Source organism: Fundulus heteroclitus, unplaced genomic scaffold, assembly GCF_011125445.2.
Source record: "Fundulus heteroclitus isolate FHET01 unplaced genomic scaffold, MU-UCD_Fhet_4.1 scaffold_101, whole genome shotgun sequence".
Classification (NCBI taxonomy): Eukaryota; Metazoa; Chordata; class Actinopteri; order Cyprinodontiformes; family Fundulidae; genus Fundulus; species Fundulus heteroclitus.
In genome coordinates, this window is record NW_023396477.1 from 638,270 (window position 1) to 662,407 (window position 24,138).

The 24,138-nt window shown below is 41.7% G+C and overlaps 1 protein-coding gene and 1 long non-coding RNA gene across 2 annotated transcripts; both read left to right on the forward strand.

Moving 5' to 3' along the window:
• Positions 1–9,515: 9,515 nt before the first annotated feature.
• On the forward strand, positions 9,516–11,959 carry LOC118558128. Its single transcript, XM_036128599.1, has 3 exons — positions 9,516–9,830; positions 9,977–11,862; positions 11,946–11,959. Exons 2-3 carry the CDS (start codon positions 10,182–10,184, stop codon positions 11,957–11,959), a joined length of 1,695 nt encoding a protein of 564 aa, XP_035984492.1. The 5' UTR covers positions 9,516–9,830; positions 9,977–10,181.
• A 6,272-nt stretch (positions 11,960–18,231) lies between these two features.
• Positions 18,232–24,126, forward strand: LOC118558125. Its single transcript, XR_004928161.1, has 3 exons — positions 18,232–18,347; positions 20,403–20,516; positions 24,092–24,126. It is a non-coding gene; the product is annotated as an uncharacterized LOC118558125 (long non-coding RNA).
• The last annotated feature ends 12 nt before the right edge of the window (positions 24,127–24,138 follow it).

A 24,138-nucleotide genomic window follows, 5' to 3' on the forward strand; every position in this document is an offset into this window, starting at 1 on the left:
CCACTCTTCCTTTTTGTCCTTGTACTGTCTTCACTGCTTCTGCATAACTTATGTTGTTAACTGTTTTAACCTGTTGTATTTTTACAGCCCTTTTCCTAACTTCACATCCTCCATACGTTACCCTGTGTTGGCCACCACAATTGCAACATTTATCCTGCACCTTTTCCTTACAATCCTCCACCCTATGCTCATCTCCACATTTAGGACATCTCTGTTTCCCTTTACAAGCCACTGCTATATGTCCATATCTCTGGCATTTGTAGCATCGTAGTGGTGGGGGGATATATGGCCTAACTGGAAAAATCATGCATCCTATTTTCACTTTTTCTGGCAACACTGACTCCTGAAACTCCAGAAGAAGCGACAAGCTCTCAACTCTTTCATCATTTACTGTTCTCATAAGTCTTTTAATTCTGCTCACCTCACCTCCATTTATACTGCGTTTAAGTTTGTCCAAGTCTTCCTCCACTGGTATCCCTGTTATCACCCCCCTTGTGACTTTATTTTCACCCACAATCTTTCTCTCACTAATTATTTTCTTACACACACTTTCAACTTCCCACGCTTTGTTTTTCTGTTCCTCCGTTTTGCACACTATAAACAGGCTTCCATCTCTCAAAATCCTCGCCATTTCCACATCTCCAAGCTTCTTTTTTAACTCCCTGGATACTGCTATAGGGCTTAAACTAATATGCTCATCTTCTTTCCTAAATTTCAGGATGATTTTAACTTCCTTTTTCCCAGCCTTTTTCCGCACAAACCCACTAGCTTCATCAGAACTGCTCTCTTCCAAACTCCTTTTACTTCCTTGACTCGTCATCCACCCTCCTTCTGCTCTATTCACCCCAATTCCTCCTCTCCTATTAGCCACTGGAGTCCAGTCGCCATAATCCATTTCCCCATCTTCCTCTACTTCCTGAGTAGCCATTCTGACCCATTCACAAACCAGCTTATGCCAACCGCCGATGAGCTATCCTCCTCCCTGCCCGTAGCTCTGCGGCGTCTCCTGGTTTCACGTAGCGCCGACCACCTTTTGCGTTCACAACTCCCAGCTCCGACCACAACTCCAACACAACTCCCTGGCCCAGTGCCGAACTGAAGACAGAGGGAAGTTTAAATAGAACACTTCACAGGTGGAACAAGGGTCTGGCTAATTAACTAGTAAATGTTAACAGGTGTGACTGACTGCTGAGGAGGTGAAGTGAAGATGACAGAAAATAACTGATGACAATGAAAACTAACAATAAATAAAGTCAAACCTAACCCACATGAGATGAAAAAATGAAAATAACAGAAAAATGAAGTCAAACCAGAACTCAACCATGACACAGAGGATACCTTTCATTAAAATGTTTGTTATCAAGACAATTATTAGAGACAGGACCGGTTCTGCTCTCTAGAGCTGAGGGTCTTTCTCCTTTAGATGATGAAGCTCAGCTCTTGAAGTTCCTCATGACCTCAACATTTTCTCCAATAAACAGCAGTTTTTATAATTTATATATTAAATTAATTATATTCTGGTCTCATTAAATGGAGACTCTGATAGATGTGGAAAAATCCAAGTTTAATTTTATTCGATCAGTTTTCTTAATCTTTAATATGTTAAATCCATTTTATTGTTTATCCAGCAGTAACTAAAAAGACTCACATTAACAAATCCCACCACTGACACGCCTTCAGCGCTGAGCTGACTTTGAGCTGCAGAGCCAGAACCAACAGAAATAGAAATAACTTCCAGAAGATTTCCTGTTTTTCTGGTTTGGATGAAGCAGAGCAGCAGAGCGAGGAGCCAGCATGACCCAAAGTAGCAGCGATTACATGCAGCCCTACACTGAGAAAGACAACCTGCTCCATGATGGCAGAAACATGCAGACTAATCCTCACTGATGAAGAGTCCAGTTGGTTCAGGTACTGGTTCCATCAGAACAGAACCTGGATCAGCAGAATAACCCTGAACTCATTTAAACAGCAGCAGTTTGTTCACACTGGAGTCATGAGAAGGTTCATGTGTTCAAGGTGAGGCAGGATTCATCACCAGCTGATCCACAGATCTGCTCACTAAACCAAAGGAGAAACTTTAAAACATTAATACTGATAGAAAAAGAAAAGTTAAGTTAAAAATGAGCTTCTGTGCTTTTTTTGTCTCTCTTGTTGTGTCTCTGCTCTGTCTTCTCTAAGCCCCAGTGGGTCGAGGCAGATGACCGTTCATACTGAGCCTGGTTCTGGTTCTGCTGGAGGTTCTCCTCTCTGTTAAAGGGGAGTTTTCCTCTCCACTGTCGCTTCATGCATGCTCAGTATGAGGGATTGCAGCAAAGCCATGTACAATGCAGACGACTCTCCCTGTGGGTCTACGGTTCCCCAGGAGTGAATGCTGCTTGTCGGGACTTTGATGCAATCAACTGGTTTCCTTATATAGGACATTTTTGACCAATCTGTATAATCTGACTGATTTTGACTTTGTAAAGTGCCTGGAGTTGACATGAACCATTTATCAGTCATCAGGAAAATTTGATCCAAAGCTGCTGTAAAAATGTTTTGAGTCCTGATTTAAAGGAACCAACAGGTTTTGAACATCTCAGGTTTCCAGTTTGATTCAGATCAGAGGATATTAGAAACTAAATACTGCCTCACCTAGTTTGGTTCTGGTTCTGAAAACACTGAGTCAGCAGGTCTCTGAGGACCTGAAGGGTCCACAAGGTTCCTGCCAGCAGCTCTGAGACCATCTAGAGCTTCATGGACCAACAGCAGAACCTATTAATATATTCTATGACAAACAGGGAGCCAGTGCAGTGATGTCAGAACTGGTTCTGATCCATGTTCCTGGTTCTGGTTCTGGTCAGGACTCTGGCAGCAGCATTCTGGATGAGCTGCAGCTGCCTGGTTGTTGTTTTTTCTCCAGAAACCAGTAAAGATCTGACCTGCTGAGAATAAAGACAGGAAGGAGATGTTCTGGTTCCTGTTTAGACAGGAAAACATTTATTCTTTCAAGGATTTCCAGTGATATTAAACTGATTTAGTAACAGATTTTATGTTGCTGTCAAAATTTAAATCAGAGTCCAAAGCTACAGCCAGGTTCATTGGCTGCTCTGTGGTCCTTAACCCCATTTGGTCTAGTTAAAAGAATAATATAATAAATAGTTAAGCACTGATCTCAATCCTCACATCTCTGGGACCACAGGCAATGGTTTCTATCTTATCTGCATTAAGCTGCAGGAGATTCTGATCCATCCACTCATTGACATTATGGATAACTGACTCAGTGAGTGTAGTGGACCAAAGTCATGTAGAGACATGAAGATGATAAGTCACGTATCATCAGCATTAAAGGAGGAGATGCTGTAGAACTTTATGTTTGAGCTCAGGCATCAGCTGTTGTGCCCTTGGGCAAAACACTTCACCCACCGACACCTGATATATGACAGCCTCGCCCCAGGGCAGCTGTAGCTACAACCACAGCTCACCACCGTCAGGGAGGAGAGATTGTAGTGTGAAGCACTTTGGGGTAGTCGTTAAAACGTTGTAAAAGTATAAAAGTCCATAACTCCAGTGACAGTGGTGAAAGAGTTACGGACTACATCCTGTAACTGGTAGGTTGTCGGTTCGATCCCCAACCTTCTCAGTTGTTGTGTGTGTCAATGGCATTGCCTGCTGGTGGTCAGAGGGCCTGGAGGTGCTGATCCATGGAAATCTGCCCCAGGGCAGCTGTGGCTACTAACATAGCTCACCACCGTCAGGGAGTGAATGATCTATTGATATCATCAATAAAGAATTGTAAAAGTACAACCCATGCAAAATAAAACTTGTTTAGACGCTGTAATAATCCTGGAGGCTCAGGAGGAACCAGCATGTTCTCAGAGGTGGAGAAACATGTCATGATTTGCGGGTGGTGAGGACCCACGGTGCAGCAAAGGCAGCACAAAAGGTAGGTAAGTGACTTTTATGACGGAACTTCAGGTAAGGTTACAAAAAGTTTCACTAGGGACAACTATGGTTAACAGAGGGTGACTATAAACTAAGGATCCAGCAAAGACTGAACAGAAACCAGGAACTTAAATATGTCATAACCAAACTGGACAAGAAACAGGTGTGAGATAATCAACAGAAATACAAGCATCTGGAAGGCAAATAGAAGAGGGTGAAACACACTAACTGAAATATGCACAATCCAAGGAACTTAAACACTAATAAATAACTAAACACCTAAGAATGGTGACAACATGGTGCTGGTCTCATTCAGGAGGGGTTGGTCAGCCTGTCAACAATAGGAAATAAAGTCCTTGGCATCATTAATGTTTTTATGGGTTAGGTCACTGGCCTCAGCGAGCAGCAGAGCCGCCTGCAGCTTTGACAGCCGGTACACATCAGCTTCTTCTGGAGTCTCACAGGCCAATAAAGCCCCATAGGACTCCTTCAGCTTGACAGCTTCCCTCACCACTGGTCTCAACCAGCGCGTTCGAGGGTTGCCACCGCGGCATGCACCGACAAACAGAGCTCTGACTAGCCGCCTCAACAATAGAGGCGCAGAACATGGTCCATTCAGACCTTATTTCCTTTCCTCTCAAAACAACACGATGAGGTCTAACTCATTCTGGATTACTACAGAAAGAAAAGGGAATAGGCGCCCAGAACTAAGCAGTAAAATGACTGTTACTGCCCAGCTCACAGCTCACAGCTCTGAGCTCTGGGAGGAGACCAGAGGAGCGTTTTATGCTAATATCAGAGAAATATAACTATCTCCAAAAACACGTCATGATGGATGAAATGTGTTTCAGCTCATTTCTCTGCTCGACTCTCTGTAGCCATGAAGATTTCTGCATCACTGAAGAGGGAACCGACATTAAAACACAGAACGAGGCAGAAAACCTGCACTCATTGTTAGAAGAAATGTGAATGTAATCATTTTCTTTTTATCTTTGTATTAAGGACTGTTCTACTGTTTTAACTTCACACAGGAGAAACAGATGGTTCTCCTAGACAAAGAGTCTCTTGCTATATATGTTAATCTTATACCTCTTTGTGTACCTACCCTATGTTGTAAAACTCCCCCTTATCTTTTACCCCCATGTTGTGAACCCCTGACTCCACCTGCCACTTCTTTGATGTCTGATAATAAAGGCAAATGGACAGAGGTAACCAGCGCAGATGGAGCTGAGACTGTGATGAAAACGGCCTCACGTTTCTGGCTCTTCTGCCCTCTGTCTCTTTGAGAAGAGTCTAAAAACTTGTTTGTGTTGGCTTTCTTTCCAGAATCAAAGAGTTATTAAACTTAACTCTATCACTAATGACCTCAGGTCCACTGTTTGATGATGTGTTTGTGAATCAGAACACGTTAAAATGAGTTAAAGCTTTCCTGATAGAATGACTATAAGTGGAGATAACAGCTCATCACGTCTGGGTCAGAAAAACATCCATGAGATAAGAGATAAATCTGGTTGTTAGGAGTTTATTAATCAGGAGAACATTCAGACTGCTGTTCTAGGCTGGGGAGAAGAACGTCAGAGTTCCTCACAGAGATCCCGCAAGGAGCAGGTTGTCTACACAGTCTGTTGCCATGGTGATAAGAAATACCTTCACTGTTCAACAACGGAGCAGTTCAGGCACAACAGTGGCAAAAAAACAAAACAAAAAACAAGAGTTACACACTAGATTAGCAAAGAAAAACAACCCAATTTAAAATTAAATTCTAAAGCAACAGAGAAAGAACTTATCAGAAAGGCAAAGATAAAAAAACAATGATTGCACAATATTTGATAATACAGTAGATTCAAATAAAACTTAAATATTGAAGTTAATCAGAGGAAATATAGCAGCTGATTAATACAACGATGTGAGAAAAATAAGCAAATTACATGATTGTACAGCAACACTGAAGATTAGCTAAATAATATGGAAATGGACCTCAGCATCTGGAGGATGTCCTCAGAGATGGACTGGTCTCTGTCTCTGGAGAAAACAACCAGAGTTTCTCTGATCTTCATGGTTAGCAGAGAGTTAAAGTTTTTATAGAACCTGATTTCTAAGAAGCCCCGGGTTCCTCAGCAGAATCTGATAGAACCAGTTAGAAGGAAGTCAGACCTGCATTCCTCCCACTAACCCCTCCTACCTGTCATCACAGGTGAGGCTCCGCCTCCTTCCAGGTAGCAGCTCACCTGTGTCTCAGTCTGTTCAGATCTTCCTCTTCAGCCCTTTGGAGCGTTTGAACAAACTGTAAGTTTGCTTTGTTTCCTACAATGATTTTGTCTTGAAGAACTTTCTTCTTTGTTTCTGCTCTCTGATGGTTGGAGAAAATGTTTATTACTGATTTCAGCTCAAAGTTTCATCTCTGCTGTTTGGAGATTAATCTACAGGAAAACTAATTAATGTGTCTGAATCTGAATTATTTATGGACTAGATTTTAACCTCATCACCACAGATTTCTCCCTGTGTGTCACTCAGTGTCAGGAGCTCACTGTTCACTAAGAGACGGTTAAACACAGAGACACATTTCCCCTCTGTGGGGATATAAAGGGAAATGTTTATTTATTTAAAGAGTAATCTATAGGAAAAAATATGAATGTGTCTGAATCTGAATTATTTATGTACTTGGTCAAAATATTCTAAATTAAATATATATTATTGTCTGATTGTTTCCTGGTAACAAGTCTGGTAAGTAAGTCTAAAACATTTTTATCTCCTGGATCTAAACCGTCTTCTGTGGTTCTGCAGCTCCTTCAGTCTTTCCAGTCAAACTGGAATCACTTCATTCTTTCAACATCATCCTTTAGTTTCTCTTTGTTCTAAGACATTTTCTCTGTCTCCAGATTTTACATTTGATTTAGTTTCAGGGTGTTTTCCATGGTAATGAAATGAGAAATAACATTTAAATCTTATTTTTCTTATAATCTTTACTAATCTCCTCCCAGCAGCTGGTCTCTAATATGTGTCTCTGTGTGTGGATGTGAATTCAGCAGCATGGATCAGCCTGAGGACAGAGAGGAGGGAGTCCCTCCCTCTAAAAGCACTCTGTGTGGGGAAGCTGAGAGCCAGAGCCACGCTCAGAGGTGAGATCAGCATCTCTAAGTGTCCAGAGCCCTTTTCACACAGCGTTCTCACTATATCAGGCCAGAAGAGACCAAGTGGTCCTGAAGCTGCTGCTGGTCCTCTTTGCTTCAGTGGAAACAGTCAGAACCAGCAGCCCAGGAGAGATTACCCAGAGTTCTGACTAAACAGGTTCAGGGTCCACAGGTAGAACCCTGCCCTGAATGAAGCTCCATCAGAACCTCCTTGATGGTCCGAGTGAAAAGGACTCAGGATTCTCCTCCATGTCAGAGCTCAACACTAACATCACCAAACTGTCCTCTCAGTCATTTCTAACCATCAGGATTGTCTCAGAAACAGCTATTTCTGCTCTTTAGACCAGGCTGGACATTATTCAGGAGGATCAATGATCAGGAACATGGTGGAGGATTGGATCGGTTCTGATGGAACCAGTTAGAACATCAAGTTTATGATCTGTCTGCTTCTGTTGTGTCTCACTGCTCTTTATGTTACAATCAGTCATGGTATTAAAACACCTTCTGTAGAGTTTTGTTTTAAAGATAATTTATAAGAGTTTTTATGTCAGGATCCATCATAAAGCTGAACCAGAACCAGAACCCAGCTGTGTGTCCTTAAAGACAGACGATTCTTGTGATTTTCGCATTGACTTCAAATCTTCTGGACCTGCATCCTCAGAGAGGTGAGCTGAATCTAACTGCTGTAACTGTGGAAACTGAGTCATTCTGAAATGTTTCAAATTGAAGGTTTTCTCTGAGGAAGTCCAGAAAAACTGAAGAGTGATGACATTAATATTAAGGACCTCTATGAACAGAGAGCGTCAAACAGAAACAAAACTTTATTATTTACAAACCATGAACCACACCTGAAGGAAAAAAGAAAAAAGAATCTCCAGCTTTCTAAACCCAGACTGCATCAGATCTACGGATTTATCAAGGCTTTCTCTCGTTTAACACTGAAAGCTGTTAAGTTTTGTCTCTGAAGTCTCCATTCATCCACCTCATGTGGTACAAGGCAGCAGTTGTCTGACTTTCAGACTCTGAGCACCAGAGGGTTGGAGGTCAGCAGGGTGATTTCACAGAGATGGTCACTGAAAGCAGGTTGAACTCAGCCAAGACCTGAAAGCTCCCTCTGCTGCCTGGGAGTCAGCGAGAAGTTAAACCGATAAAAATCAATTTGCTGTGGTTAAAAATTATTTGCTTTTATCTCTCTCACAAGGCTGAGGTAAATAATCTCATAAAGCTGTAAATTTTATCTCTGTGAGACAAACCTTAGAGCTCATCTCTCCGTTTCTGTCTCTCTCTCACACACTGAGAATCACTGAAATAATCTGTCAGCAACGCTCTAAGGCTACGTTCACACTGCAGCCTGAAATAAACAATTCCGATTTTTTTGTCCATATGCGACCTGGATCTGATCTTTTCACGACAGTCTGAACAAAACAGATCAGATTTTTTCAAATGCGACCACGCCGCTAGGATATGTGGTCCTGAATCCGATCAGACCTGTACGTCACTGATACTTATCATTGATGCGGTAACAAGCACCTGTTACAAGCCAATACAGCCCCACTGCTATGGCCGCTGAAGATGTGTGTCTTTACGTAAGGAACGCTAAAGAGAGCCGTTCAGACGCACACAAAAGGTTGCCTTCATCATTAGAAAATGATGAATAACGTCCGTATCAGTAAAGCCGCTCACATCACTATTCCACCATTCCTGGCTTCGACTCTGCAGCCACACGTTTCTCTGTATGGACGTCGCTGCCCCACAAAACGGCATTGCCAAAAATGTGGTTCTTTCTTTTCGATCTTCTTAAAAAGATTGCGTTGGTAATGTGCTGCTCCGGCTGCAGAATAACGTAAAGAATGCAAGATACGCTGCAGCATTATAATCCATGTTTACTTCCACAAACACTGAGAACGCTTGCTACGTGTGACGTCATCGCATCCTCCACTGCGCATGCAGGACACTTAGGCTGAACGCGTTTAGTTCACACAGGAGATCACATACAAGTCGCATATATTTAGAAATGTGAACAGACACACAAAAAAAATCAGATTTCACAAAACAATCGGAATTGAGCATCAAGGCCTGCAGTGTGAACGTAGCCTCAGTTGCAGCCAGATAGTAGAGAGGCTCTGCCTTATTTTATTACTAGATGTGTGATCCAGATATTTATCCTGATAGATTACTCCTTTACAATATAAGACAATTTTGCAATTACAATTATACAAAAATTTGCTGTAAGGATTTTCTCTTATTAATGTTTTATTAATAATTATGTATTTTTCATAATTTACCAATTCCTGCAGATTTCTATAAAGTGTCAATGTTTCTAAAAGGGTGTGTGTGTTGGGTTGGGGGGGGGGGGGGGGTTCCCTCTTCCAGGCCTTTCTAGGCTGGTAGAAACACAAACTGGTGAAGAAAACCCGAGTAGTAAACAGAGCAGCTGGGGGAGCTGAACCTAGTAGTGTTCTGTCTTTTGTTAAGACAGTAAGAAATTCATACCATGAATAAATTACATAAATAAGATATTAAATAAGTTCATAGTTAAAAATTAGTTTGAAGAAATCCAGGGTAAAAACCGTTATAACAGTTTGTGGTTTACATTTAATCCGAGTGAGACATCTCTTCTCTGTTAAATGTGTTTGTTATTTATGTGAGGTAGTGAGTGCTCTCACTTTGACAAAATCTTTGACGTATTTTTTCTCTGGGATAACTTGCTCATGAAACTGCTCGTGTTGGATTGTAGATTTGTTCTTCGCGCTTCTGCTTTGGGAAACATTCGTCTTTGTAAGTATTGCTTTGCTCTGAAAGCACTTAAACATGGTTTGGAAGTACTTTGTAAAAGACTAAAAAAAAAACAAATGTCTCATTGTCATAGTTGTGCTAAAGCTAAGCTATTGGTCAATTACTTTTTTCTCTTCTGTATATTTCAGTTACAAGATAAATTAAGAAATATTCAACCGGATTGGTGAATAAAGGTTCTTCCGAGAACACAAGAAAAGAAAGCCTTGTGTGGGGAACTTTTTTCTTTAATTGTTCGCTGGCTGTCTAGCAGCACATAGGCACGTGGTGTGAGGACAGCACAGTAAAAAGACGACTACTCAGCGGGCTAAAGCATACAGAGCAACATCCATCAACATGAGTCTTCGGTCAGGAAGAAATTATCTGAAAGACTACGCTGCTGAACAGCAACAGGAAGCTACCGGTGATGATCAACAGCCAGAAGATGCCACTCAAGAAGCTACGACGCAGCAACCGTCTCAACCATTGGACACCATGTCGCAGGTCTCCGGAGCACCCACGAGAAGGTCTCAACGGACATCCTCATCTTCAACGGGTTCCTCTGCAGCAAGGGCCTACGCCAAAGCTCAAGCAGCGAGAGCTCAACTGGTTTATGCCAAAAAGGAAGCCAGCATGATGAAACAAAAAGCCGAATTGGATGCACATCTGCATATCCTTCAGTGCGAAAAAGCAATAGCGGCAGCCGAAGCAGAGGCCACGGCTTATGAAGAAACAGAGAATGAAAGCGGGGAGCTTCACAAAGAACTTTGTGTGGATGCTGAACCCTTTAGCAATGTGCAGCGTACCAGTGAGTATGTTAAACAACAATGTGACTTATTCTTTCCAGATAACCAGCACAAGGCAGTACCCCCTCCTGACAGAAATGTCGCTGCAATATGTATGCGAGACATTGCACAGGTAACCAATCCTGTTACAACCAACACTCAAACCAACCCACCATCAGGAAACAGGCTAGTTAAGCAGGAGCCATTAGTAAATACATGTGGCACAAACAATGCTCAGGATTTTGCAAACTACCTCATCCGCAAAGAGCTAGTAAGCACAGGGCTCATGCATTTCGACGACAAACCCGAAAACTATTGGGCATGGAAAACCTCGTTTATGGATGCGACCAAAGAGCTAAATCTGTCGCCCAGGGAGGAATTAGACTTGTTAGCGAAGTATTTGGGTCCAAAATCATCCGAACAGGCTAAACGCATTCGCGCTGTACACATCCTTAATCCAGCTGCAGGTTCTTTGATGGTCTGGCAGCGCCTTGAAGAGTGCTACGGCTCACCTGAGGTTATTGAGGACGCACTCTTAAAAAAGGTGGAGGACTTCCCAAAACTAACAAATAAAGACAATGTTAAACTACAAGAGCTTAGCGACATCTTAATGGAGCTACAGTGTGCTAAGCAAGATGGCGCTTTACCAGGACTAGCATACCTGGACACAGCTCGAGGAGTCAGACAAATAGTTGAGAAACTACCCTTTAACTTACAAGAAAAATGGACATCTGTAGGAACGCAGTACAAAGAGACCCATAGAGTGTCGTTTCCCCCTTTCTCAGTTTTTACTCAGTTTGTTCAGCATCAGGCGAAAATGAGAAACGATCCCAGCTTTATGTCTAGTCCAAACAGCCACGTTCCATCTCATGCAGAAAAACTGAGACCATATAGCCGCAAAACTACTGTGTCAGCTCATAAAACTGATATCACAGCAGAGCCTAATCAAAGTAGTCTAAAACCATTGGAGGAACCGGATCGACAGTGTCCGATCCACAAAAAACCACACCCACTTAAAAAGTGTAAACTTTTCAGAGAAAAACCTATTGGGGAAAGGCAGGCATATCTGAAAGAGCACCACATCTGCTACAGGTGCTGTGGGTCAGTCAGACATATTGCAAAAGACTGCAAAGCAACAGTTAGGTGCACAGAGTGCGACAGCTCGAAACACTTATCTGCAATGCACCCAAGTTCTCCTCCCGCTCCAGAGAGCGCTGCACGGGAGAATTTTGTACATGAAGAGCAAAATGAAAGTTTACTTTCAAGCTCTCTTTCAGTTGTTTCAAAGTGCACAGAAATATGTGGTCAAAGTGATTTTTCGCGTTCGTGTTCGAAGATATGTTTAGTTAAAGCATACCCTGCTGGGCAGAAAGAGAAGGCCATTAAAATGTACGCTGTGATAGATGAACAGTCCAACAGGTCACTAGCTAAATCAGAGTTTTTTAACCTTTTTGATATCAGGGCCAGACCTGAGCCTTATATGTTAAAGACTTGCGCAGGAAATGTACAGGTTTCCGGAAGGAGAGCTGTAAACTTCTCCCTTGAATCTGTGGATGGAAAGGTTAACATACAGCTACCACTATTAATAGAATGTGACTCTGTTCCAGATGACAGAACTGAGATACCTTCTCCTGAAATCGCGCAGTATCACCCACATCTTCGCCCAGTTGCAGATAAGATCCAACCTGTTGACCATCAGGCTCCCATCCTTTTACTCCTGGGTAGGGACATTCTAAGGGTCCATAAGGTACGTGAGCAAATCAACGGGCCCAATAATGCTCCTTATGCCCAAAGACTAGACTTAGGTTGGGTAATTGTGGGGGAGGTGTGTTCGGGAAAAACGCACGGTCAGCCAGAGGTAAATGTTTACAAAACACACACCTTAGATAATGGTCGTGCATCCTACTTTCAGCCTTGCCCGAACATAATTCATGTTAAAGAGAATTATGGGGTTGTGTTAGATGCTTTCTGTGACACAGATGATTTAGGACACACTGTGTTTGTTAGATCTGAGCGTGATGATACACGAGCTATGTCGATCGAAGACAAAGATTTCCTAATGGTGATGGACAAGGAAGTCTACCAAAACGAAGAGAACAGTTGGGTTGCACCTTTACCCTTTCGTTCTGAGAGGAAGAAACTCCCAAATAATAGAGAACAAGCTCTAAAACGTCTCTCCTCGCTGAAAAAGACATTGATAAAAAAAACAGAGATGAAGGCTCACTATGTCCAGTTTATGCAGAAAATGTTGGACAACGGCCAAGCTGAACTAGCTCCACCTGTCACAATAGATAAGGAACTCTGGTATCTGCCCACATTTGGCGTATACCATCCTCAGAAGCCAGAACAAATCCGGGTAGTGTTTGACTCGAGTGCAGAGTGTGACAGGGTGTCCCTTAACCAAGTGCTTCTCAGTGGACCCGATTTGAACAACTCTTTGTTAGGAGTTCTGCTACGGTTTCGTAAAGAGCCAATAGCCCTGACAGCCGATGTGGAGCAAATGTTTTATTGCTTTGTTGTTCGAGAAGACCACAGAGATTATTTGCGCTATTTGTGGTTTGAGGACAACGACATTACAAAAAACATAGTCGAGTTCCGAATGAAAGTTCACGTATTTGGAAATAGCCCGTCCCCTGCTGTTGCGATTTACTGCATGAGACGAGCAGCACAAGAGGGTGAACGAGAACATGGCTCTGATGCGCGTCAGTTTGTTGAGCGTCAGTTTTATGTCGATGATGGTCTCACATCGGTTGCCACATCTCAAGATGCAATCGATCTGCTTAAGAGAACTCAAAACATGTTGGCGGAATCAAACCTACGCCTTCATAAGATAGCGTCAAACTGCAGTCAAGTCATGGAAGCCTTCCCTTCCGAGGATCGTGCAAAGGACTTGAAACATTTAGATCTAGGAGTAGATCCCCTCCCAATTCAGAGAACCTTAGGACTCTGCTGGAACCTACAAGCTGATAGCTTCACTTACCGTGTATCAGTTGCGACCAAACCATTCACACGTAGGGGCCTACTGTCAGTGGTAAATAGTCTCTATGACCCCTTGGGCCTGGTTGCTCCTGTCATAATGCAGGGCAAAGCATTACTGAGGGAGCTTTCATCTGAAGTTAGGGACTGGGATGAACCGCTAAACCCCATAAAACATGAAATGTGGGATGCATGGAAAAACTCATTGAAAGCCCTTGAAAATCTCCAAATACCAAGGTGTTACAGCTCAGGTACTTTAAGCACAGCTAAGCTAAAAGAGCTTTGCATTTTCTCTGATGCTTCTACTGTGGCTATAGGGGCAGTAGCTTATCTGCGAACAGCTAGCGATGAAGGACAGTACCATGTCGGCTTTATAATGGGAAAGTCTAAACTTGCACCCCGTCCCGCACACACAGTACCGCGCCTAGAACTTTGTGCTGCTGTGCTTGCCGTGGAAATGTTTGAGCTCATTAGGGAAGAGCTAGACATCAAAGTAGACTGTGTGAAGTTCTACACAGACAGTAAGATTGTGTTAGGATATATACACAACACTTCCAAGCGATTCTACATGTATGTTGCCAACAGGGTTACACGTATTAGAGCGTCCACACAACCAAACCAATGGCATTACGTACCAACCGAGTTGAACCCAGCCGACCAAGCCACTAGGTTTATCCCAGCAGCTGAACTGCAGAACACTTCCTGGTTCTCAGGCCCACCATTTTTGTATCATGACACAAATTCAGAACAACCCAACATTGGTTCTTTCACGCTCATTGAACCTGAGAAAGACAAAGAGATACGTGCAGAAGTGAAAGCACTAAAAACTACAGTTTTAGGGTCACATCTTGGCTCTCAGCGTTTTGAGAGGTTCTCCAGCTGGACCAGATTGTGCAGAGTATTAGCCAGACTCATTCATATCGTCTCATCTTTTAAACAAAAGAAAAGTGGATGGAACAGTTTCAGGGAGACTCCAAGCATCCAAGAACTCAAACAAGCCACGGTCGTTATCATACGGGCTGTCCAGCAAGATGCCTATGAGGAGACAATTAGAAACCTTAAAGAAGTCAAACAGGCAAATGTGAAACTTGACACGCTCAGAAAGCTCAACCCTTTAGTTGACAAAGACAACCTCTTGCGAGTAGGGGGACGTCTCTCCTCAGCTGATCTCACTGAGAACGAAAAGCACCCTCTTATTTTCCCGTCCTCCAGTCACATCGCCACACTACTAGTAAGATACTTTCATGAACAAGTGTCTCATCAGGGGAGACACATAACTGAGGGAGCTATCCGGGGTGCTGGGTTTTGGATTGTTGGAGCGAAGCGCCTTGTATCTTCGGTCATTCATAAGTGTGTTACATGTCGAAAGTTGCGAGGAAAAATGCAGGTTCAGAAAATGGCAGATTTGCCTGCTGACCGACTCATTCCTGAACCACCTTTTACCTCTGTCGGTCTAGATGTGTTTGGACCATGGACAATTGTGACTCGTCGGACAAGAGGTGGTTGCTCTCAAAGTAAACGTTGGGCTGTGTTGTTCACGTGCATGTCAACCAGAGCCGTGCACATCGAGCTGATAGAGACTATGTCTACTGATAGTTTTATAAATGCACTGAGAAGGTTCTTCGCTATTCGTGGCCCAGCCAAGATGCTACGCTCGGACAGAGGCACAAACTTTACAGGGGCTTTTAAAGAGTTGGACCTGGAAAAAGAAAACTCAGGTGTAGGGAAGTACCTGCAAGGAAGAGGTTGCAGTTGGATTTTCAACCCTCCCCATGCGTCGCATATGGGAGGTTCGTGGGAGCGCCTCATAGGGATTGCCAGGCGCATTCTGGACACAATGTTGTCACAAACTGAATCAACACGTCTCACTCATGAAGTCTTAAGCACCTTTATGGCTGAGGTGACGGCAATTATTAATGGAAGGCCACTGGTTCCCATCTCCACAGACCCTGATTGTCCTGTAGTACTCACCCCAGCAATGCTAATTACACAGAAGGTGAGTGCTGTTTCTGCACCATCTGGGAACTTCTCCACAGGACAGTTGTTTGGGAAACAGTGGAAACATGTTCAGCATCTTGCTGATACTTTTTGGAAAAGGTGGAAAGGACAATATTTGCCCACCTTGCAAAGTCGCTCAAAATGGACTGAAAACAGACCCAATGTTAGAGAAGGAGATGTAGTCCTGCTGAAAGATCCTCAGGCCAGCAGGAATGAATGGCCTATGGGACTAATAATACAAACCTTTCCCAGCAGGGACATGAAGGTCCGCAAAGTGGAAGTGAAGGTTGTACAAAACGGGACTGTAAAGGTGTTCTTAAGACCAGTTTCTGAAGTTATTGTTTTGCTTTCTGAAACTGAGTAATCATCATTTGTTCCTCAACATCCGAGTGTTGTTATTTTTGTGTGTGACTATGTTATGATGTTTGTTGTGATATAATGTGATTATATCAAGCGGGGAGTGTTCTGTCTTTTGTTAAGACAGTAAGAAATTCATACCATGAATAAATTACATAAATAAGATATTAAATAAGTTCATAGTTAAAAATTAGTTTGAAGAAATCCAGGGTAAAAACCGTTATAACAGTTTGTGGTTTACATTTAATCCGAGTGAGACATCTCTTCTCTGTTAAATGTGTTTGTTATTTATGTGAGGTAGTGAGTGCTCTCACTTTGACAAAATCTTTGACGTATTTTTTCTCTGGGATAACTTGCTCATGAAACTGCTCGTGTTGGATTGTAGATTTGTTCTTCGCGCTTCTGCTTTGGGAAACATTCGTCTTTGTAAGTATTGCTTTGCTCTGAAAGCACTTAAACATGGTTTGGAAGTACTTTGTAAAAGACTAAAAAACAAATGTCTCATTGTCATAGTTGTGCTAAAGCTAAGCTATTGGTCAATTACTTTTTTCTCTTCTGTATATTTCAGTTACAAGATAAATTAAGAAATATTCAACCGGATTGGTGAATAAAGGTTCTTCCGAGAACACAAGAAAAGAAAGCCTTGTGTGGGGAACTTTTTTCTTTAATTGTTCGCTGGCTGTCTAGCAGCACATAGGCACGTGGTGTGAGGACAGCACAAGTAGGGTTGGTGAAACTGCGGCTGAAGCTTCACGTGTTTAAATAAAATCCATGGTATGAAGCAGCAACAGGAACATCTGGACCTCCTTCCTTGGTTCCTGAGAACATCTGATCATTAACTAAAAGGTTCCTTCAGTTTCAGGGACTGACTGGAAGCTTCAGATTTATCAGCTGTAGTTCAGCATTCATCAGCCAATGAGCAGAGAGATGTGCTGGGTGGGCGGAGCTTGTGTTCATTACAAGCTTTAGTCTTTCACCAAAAGGAGATTCTCAGGGTTATTATGTGACTGATATAGACAGAACCAAGTTCTTTTGGGTTCTACTGTTATGACAGCATTAACTTTAGAATGAACGTCATGCTGTCAGGTTATAATTCTCTACATATTAATTACATAAATAACATTAAGGAAGATGTTCTGATGGAGAAAATGAGGTTAAACTGGACTGTTGGTGCCACAACGTCTAATTAAAGATCTTTAAACCCTAAAACAGCTCTTTCTAGATTAACAGTCAGTATCCAGCACTTATACAGGTCTGTCTTTTAAACAGAGATCTCATCATTTTGATCTATTTCCCTGAGAGCAACACTGACCCCTACTGGTGAATTATTGCCACCCTTAGTAAACAATTACTGCTGATGAATAACAGGAAGCAATATACGTATTTAACCACCATCACCTCGTTGTTGTTCCTTTGGAGTGGTGGTCTGGTGGATAGAGAGCCGGGCATTTGTGTCTTGAAAAAGCTCCAAAAGTTGGCGGTTGGAAACTCTGAGTCCTTGAGCAACACTCTTGACACAGATTTCTCCCTGTGTGTCACTCAGTGTCAGGAGCTCACTGTTCTCTAAGAGACGATTAAACACAGAGACACATTTCCCCTCTGTGGGAATATAAAGGGAAATATTTATTTATTTGAAGAATAATCTACTGGAGAAATAATTACATTTTCTCAATCGGAATTAATTAAGTACTTGAATCAAAAATCCTACTTTCTGGTTGTTTTCTGGTAAATAAGTCTAAAACATTTTTATCTCCTGGATCTAAACCGTCGTCTGTGGTTCTGCAGCTCCTTCAGTCTTTCCAGTCAGACTGCTTTTAGAGGGAGGGACTCCCTCCTCTCTGTCCTCAGGCTGATCCATGCTGCTGAATTCACATCCACACACAGAGACACATGTTAGATCCCAGCTGCTGGGAGGAGTTAAATAAATATGATTATAATGTTATTTCTCCTTTCATTACCATGAAAAACAGCCTGACATTAAATCAAATGTAAAATCTGGATAAAATGTTTGAGAACAAACAGAAACTAAAGGATGAGGTTGAAGAATTGTCTCAGAAACAGCTATTTCTGCTCTTTAGACCAGGCTGGACATTATTCAGGAGGATCAATGATCAGGAACATGGTGGAGGATTGGATCGGTTCTGATGGAACCAGTTAGAACATCAAGTTTATGATCTGTTTGCTTCTGTTGTGTCTCACTGCTCTTTATGTTAAAATCAGTCATGTTAGAAATTCTCTTTAAGGCAAAACTCTACAGAAGGTGTTTTAATCTGAGTTTTCCTATCAGGATTCCTCATAAAACTGAACCAGAACCAGAACCAGAACCCAGCTGTGTGTCCTTTAAGAGCGATGGCTCAAAGCTTCGTCCCATTGACTTCAAATCATCAGGACCTCCATCCTCAGAGAGGTGAGCTGAATCTAACTGCTGTAAGTGAAATGACAGGTTTTGAAGGTTTTCTCTGAGGAAGTCCAGAAAAATTGAAGAGTGCATTTAAAATTCCACCGGTGGCTGGTGGCCTTGGGATGCTCTGATCAGATGTCTCTGACAGGTCAGCAGTTTTTTTGGGGAGTTTTTTGGGAGAAAACCGTAGCCAAAGCAGAAAAATCGGCAAACAATATTTTCAGATCTGTAATTCTTGCGGAGCAAACTTGTTGCAGAACCAGATTTAGGTGGTTTGCATAGCAATGCACAAATTTCCCGTTTGGATAAACTTATTTTATCGGTGTCTGAACTCCACAGATGTGCCCCTCATGACCACCACACCATCATAAGTTTGAGCAATTAACTTTTCTTTTAAACCTAATGGCTCAATGGCTTATTTTATTACATTAGCCAGACCAGGTGCAGTTTTATTCCTTCACCTCAATGACTCTCCAGAAATTCCCTTTCACTGCTGTCCCAGCTATATAACGCAGCACAGCCACCATCTGTGATCTACTAGAGATGTCTGTTGTTTCATCTTGAACAGCGACAAAGGGAGCCTCTGAAAGCTGCTTGGTAACTTCTTCCTGACATACGCTGAACCTACAGTCCAGAAGTTCATTTTGAATCGTGGCTGAGGTTCCTCTGAAGTAGGGCTGTGATTCATAATGAGTCTGGAGGTCTGAGAAATGCTCCTGAAGATCCTGGGTTCACTGAAGCTGCAGATTCATCCTGGCCCCATGAAGCAATTTAACATGTACCTCACAGTTTTAGAAACGTAATTATTCTTCTGAGCACATGTCTGTTTTCTTCCATCTGTTGATAGTGAAGATCAGTGGAACGTTTGTGGTCAGAAATGATCTGTGCTGTGAGGTTTGCGCTGCCAAGCATGCCCAGTTTAAGAGCATTTTCAGCAGGTGAACAGCTTCTGTCGTGTTTGGCCAGACGTTCTGAGAGATGTTTCAAATCTTTGAAACCTGAAGTTGTCCAAGTAGCATCTCCTCCAAAGGCAAGAAAAGCAGAAGAGAGGTTTTCTAGAAACATTTGGCATTAGTCATGATTTCCTTTTAAACCAGTCGGTGTTGAAAGAGCAGGTTTTGTCCTTCCCAGCATGAATGATGTTAACATCCTCTAGATCATCAGGTCCTAAATGTTTCATTTTTGATTTTTGCTCAAGTGGCAAAATGCTAAATTTAGCTGACATTAGAAAATCTACTCATTAATTTTTTACTTGTATATTGTTGGCAGCAAGTTAAACCAACACTAGATGTATTCATGCTGTCTGACAGAAAGTAAACATAATGTGTAAAATTCTAGTATTCCAGTCTCTTTGCTGCTTCATCCAGACTGAACAGAGCAGCTCAGCATGGTACCAGTAGGTTCTGACAAACAGCAAGTCAGTTAGTTTTAGTTTTTTAAAGGCTGTCTGTGTTTAGGGGTCTGTAGCTGCAGCTCTTTGCTGTCAAAGCTACATAATCTGATGCCTAAAAAGACTTTAATGGATCCTTAAATAATCCGTAAGTACCTTTTATCATCATATTTATATTTATTACAGAAACAGTGAAAATATTGAGATAAACCTTTAATTCTATCAATAGAGAACATTCACACATTTTACCAGAATCAACATTTCTAGTTTTCTGCAGGAATAATCAGCATTAATCCAGTTATTACTGCTGCACAGCTGCAGGTTAACAGTTTAACAGGCTGAGGATGACTTATATCAGGTTTAGTGGACTTCTTAGTTTGATGATTTATTCTGATGGAAGCAGCAATAGGCTTAGGGTCAGAGGTCAACAGGTATTTACATCAACTTCCTAGTTGTTCAGTTCAGTGGAAACAGTCAGAACCAGCAGCCCAGGAGAGATTACCCAGAGTTCTGACTAAACAGGTTCAGGGACCACAGGTAGAACCCTGCCCTGAATGAAGCTCCATCAGAACCTCCTTCTCACTGCTCTTTATGTTACAATCAGTCATGTTAGAAATTCTCTTTAATGTAAAACTCTACAGAAGGTGTTTTATTCTGAGATTTTCTCTCAGGATCCATCATGAACCAGAACCAGAACCAGAACCCAGCTGTGTGTCCTTTGCGAGCGATGGCTCAAAGCTTCGTCCCATTGACTTCAAATCATCAGGACCTCCATCCTCAGAGAGGTGAGCTGAATCTAACTGCTGTAACTGTAGAAACTGAGTCAGTCTGAAATGTTTCTATGTTCCTGACATCAGTGCCTGTTTCTCCTCATATAATATCTGATTAAAATTGAAGGTTTTCTCTGAGGAAGTCTAGAAAAACTGAAGAGTGATGACACTAATATTAAGAACCACTATGAACAGAGAGAGTCAAACAGGAATAAAACTTTATTATTTACAAACCATGAACCACACCTGAATAAAAAAAGAAAAAAGACTCTCCAGCTTTCTAAACCCAGACTGTATCAGATCTACGGATTTATGGAGGCTTTCTCTCGTTTAACAGTGAAAGCTGTTAAGTTTTGTCTCTGAAGTTACCTCATGTGTTACAAGGCAGCAGTTGTCTGACAGAGAACAGTGGGCGCGGGGGGGCAACAGGAACATCTGGACCTCCTTCCTTGGTTCCTGAGAACATCTGGTCATTAACTAAAAGGCATTCATCAGCCAATGAGCAGAGAGATGTGCTGGGTGGGCGGAGCTTGTGTTCATTTCAAGCTTTAGTCTTTCATGTCATTCCAGAGTCTTACACTCTGGAATGATCTGGAAATTTAAAACCTTTTTCCAGGCTTTCAAAAAACTGTATGAACATGGCTATTTTATTAGTGTCATTTATTGCAATATTTCATATTAAAATGCCCAAACATTAACGATTAATTTTGAGTCAACTATTGACATTATGTGATTAATCGCATTTACAATATTTAATCGTTTGACAGCCCTAATTTAACCATAATTAGCTCGCTGTTGTTCTGTGGGAGTGGTTGTCTGGTGGTTAGAGAGCCGGGCATTTGTGTCTTGGAGAAGCCCCAAAAGTTGGCAGTTGAAAACTCCTTAAGTTCCCTAAGAGACGGTTAAACAGAGAGACACATTTCCCCTGTGTGAGGATATAAAGGGAAATATTTATTTAGAAATTATTAGTTTGTCTGAATCTGAATCATCTAAGTATTAGCTTTAAAAATCCTACTTTCTGGTTGTTTCCTGGTAAATAAGTCTAAAACAGTTTATCTCCTGAATCTAAACTGTCTTCTGTGGTTATGAAGCTCCTTCAGTCTTTTCAGTCAAACTGGAATCACTTAATTCCTTCCAAAGTCGCTACCCAGCAATCAAACACACCCTTCTTCTACACACGTCTCATCATTTGAACTATTTCCTTGAGAGATCCATTAACCATCATTCATGTAGCAACACTGACCCCTACTGGCAGGGCTGTGCAGGGAGCCCTAAAGGGGCAGGTGCTGACAGTAATAAAGGGCACATTTGCCTGGATTCTAAGGCCAAATGTTATCAGAAATCTCACAAAACATCTAGAGTTTAAAGTACTATGATGCATTACAAAATGGTAAACATAGATATACAATTAATTCAAACCAGGGAAAACGATAGAACACATATTTTTAATTTTTATTACAATCAAAATTTCACTCTGCAGGACTAAATGAAATTTATCAAGGATGATTCAATTCAATTCAATTTTATTTATATAGCGCCAAATCATGAAACATGTCATATCAAGGCACTTTACAAAGTCAAGTTCAATCATATTATACAGATTGGGTCAGATTATACAGATTGGTCAAAAATGTCCTATATAGGGAAACCAGTTGATTGCATCAAAGTCCCGACAAGCAGCATTCACTCCTGGGGAAGCGTAGAGCCACAGGGAGAGTCGTCTGCATTGTACATGGCTTTGCTACAATCCCTCATACTGAGCAAGCATGAAGCGACAGTGGGAAGAAAAACTCCCCATTAACGGGAAGGAAAACCTCCGGCAGAACCGGGTTCAGTATGAACGGTCATCTGCCTCGACCGACTGGGGTTACAGAAGACAGAGCAGAGACACAACAAGAGAAACAAAAAAGCACAGAAGCACACATTGATCTAGTAATCTGTTCTACATTAGATGGTAGTAGCGGGTGAGCCGTCTTCTCTGGATGATGTCACAGTTAACAGAACGCCAGACCAGGTGTACCTTCTATGAAGAAAAAGAGAGAGAGCAAAAAGTTAAAAGCTGAAATGACGACAGTAATTTCAATGTAATACAATGCAAAACTGGAGAACAGTAGACTGAAGAACAGTAGAAATCAGTAGAGTGAGAAAATTAGACCCTGATGTCCTCCAGCAGCCTAGGCCTATCACAGCACAACTATAGAGATAGCTCAGGGTAACATGAGCCACTCTAACTATAAGCTTTGTCAAAAAGGAAAGTTTTAAGATTAGTCTTAAAAGTAGACGGGGGTGTCTGCCTCACGGACCAAAACTGGGAGTTGGTTCCACAGGAGAGGAGCCTGATAGCTAAAGGATCTGCCTCCCATTCTACTTTTAGAGACTCTAGGAACCACCAGCAGACCTGCAGTCTGAGAGCGAAGTGCTCTGTTAGGAACATACGGGGTAATCAGAGCTCTGATATATGATGGAGCTTGATTATTAAGGGCTTTATACGTTAGAAGGAGAATTTTAAATTCTATTCTTGATTTAACAGGAAGCCAATGAAGGGAAGCTAAAATTGGAGAAATATGATCCCTGATGTGTTTTTTATATATTATTATTAAATAATATATTTTAAATTCAGATTATTTACCTTTTAATTAAAACAACTTTCTTTTTTTTCATTTACGAGGCACTCTGTGCACCCTTAGCCTCCATTTGTGAGACGGCAGGCCCCGTTTCAGAAAGCTGGGTTAGTGAATATCCAGAGTAATTTTACATCAGCAGAGCTAAGGCAATGGTCAAGCCCTGATGTTTTGGGCCATGCTTCACTCCTGTAAGTGTAGCTATCTGCTGGTAGGAGCAGCGGTCTGTCCTGTGTGTCCCGTGATGGACTGGTGACCTGTCCAGTGTGGACTCGCCTCTCTTACCCAATGACTTCTAGAGATAGTCATTACCCCATTAAATAAAATGTTTATGCTGTTTGAGGAAAAAACCTTTTGACTTTATCAGATATTCCTGTTACATGTAAAACAGCTGTAGGTGCAGATGCCTGGCAGACAGTGGTCACTATCACTGATGCTTCATGAAGATTCTTTGAATAATGTTTTCACAATAAAAAAATTCCTAACAAGTTTTGAAGTTTGTTTTCAGCCAGAAATGTCCTAAACATAATAAACTGGCTTTGAGTTTCCCCCCTTACAGTATTTTCTGTGTGTTTTACCAAGATTGATTTACTGGAAGTATTGGAAGTAAACCAAAAAACTACAAAAAGTAGAATTTAAAAAAACATACAAAGTACTTCAAAAAGTACCATTAAAAACACGAATTGAGGAACTGATTTATTGTATTTGGCCATTATAAACATAATCTACTACAGAAAATTTGTTGCAGTGATGTCCTGGTGTTTTAGCTGCTTCACATGGTTAAAAAAGTGAAACAGAATAAAAATAATGAGACAATTTTATCATCATCAGAACCAGTAAACCTTCAGCACCGCAGGGACTAAACTGGTTCACTGCTAAAATCCAGATAATATTTCATCAACTTCTACCATGTGTTTATCTCTCTATAAACAGAGAGAACATGAGCTAATTGTTCTGGTTCCTCCACAGAGTGGACCAGCAGAACTCAGAGGTTCCCAGAGGTCCGTCTGCCCGGC

Excerpts from the sequence above, each read along its gene's own strand:
- LOC118558128 (XM_036128599.1), top strand. The coding sequence starts at position 10,182 with ATGAGTCTTCGGTCAGGAAGAAATTATCTGAAAGACTACGCTGCTGAA.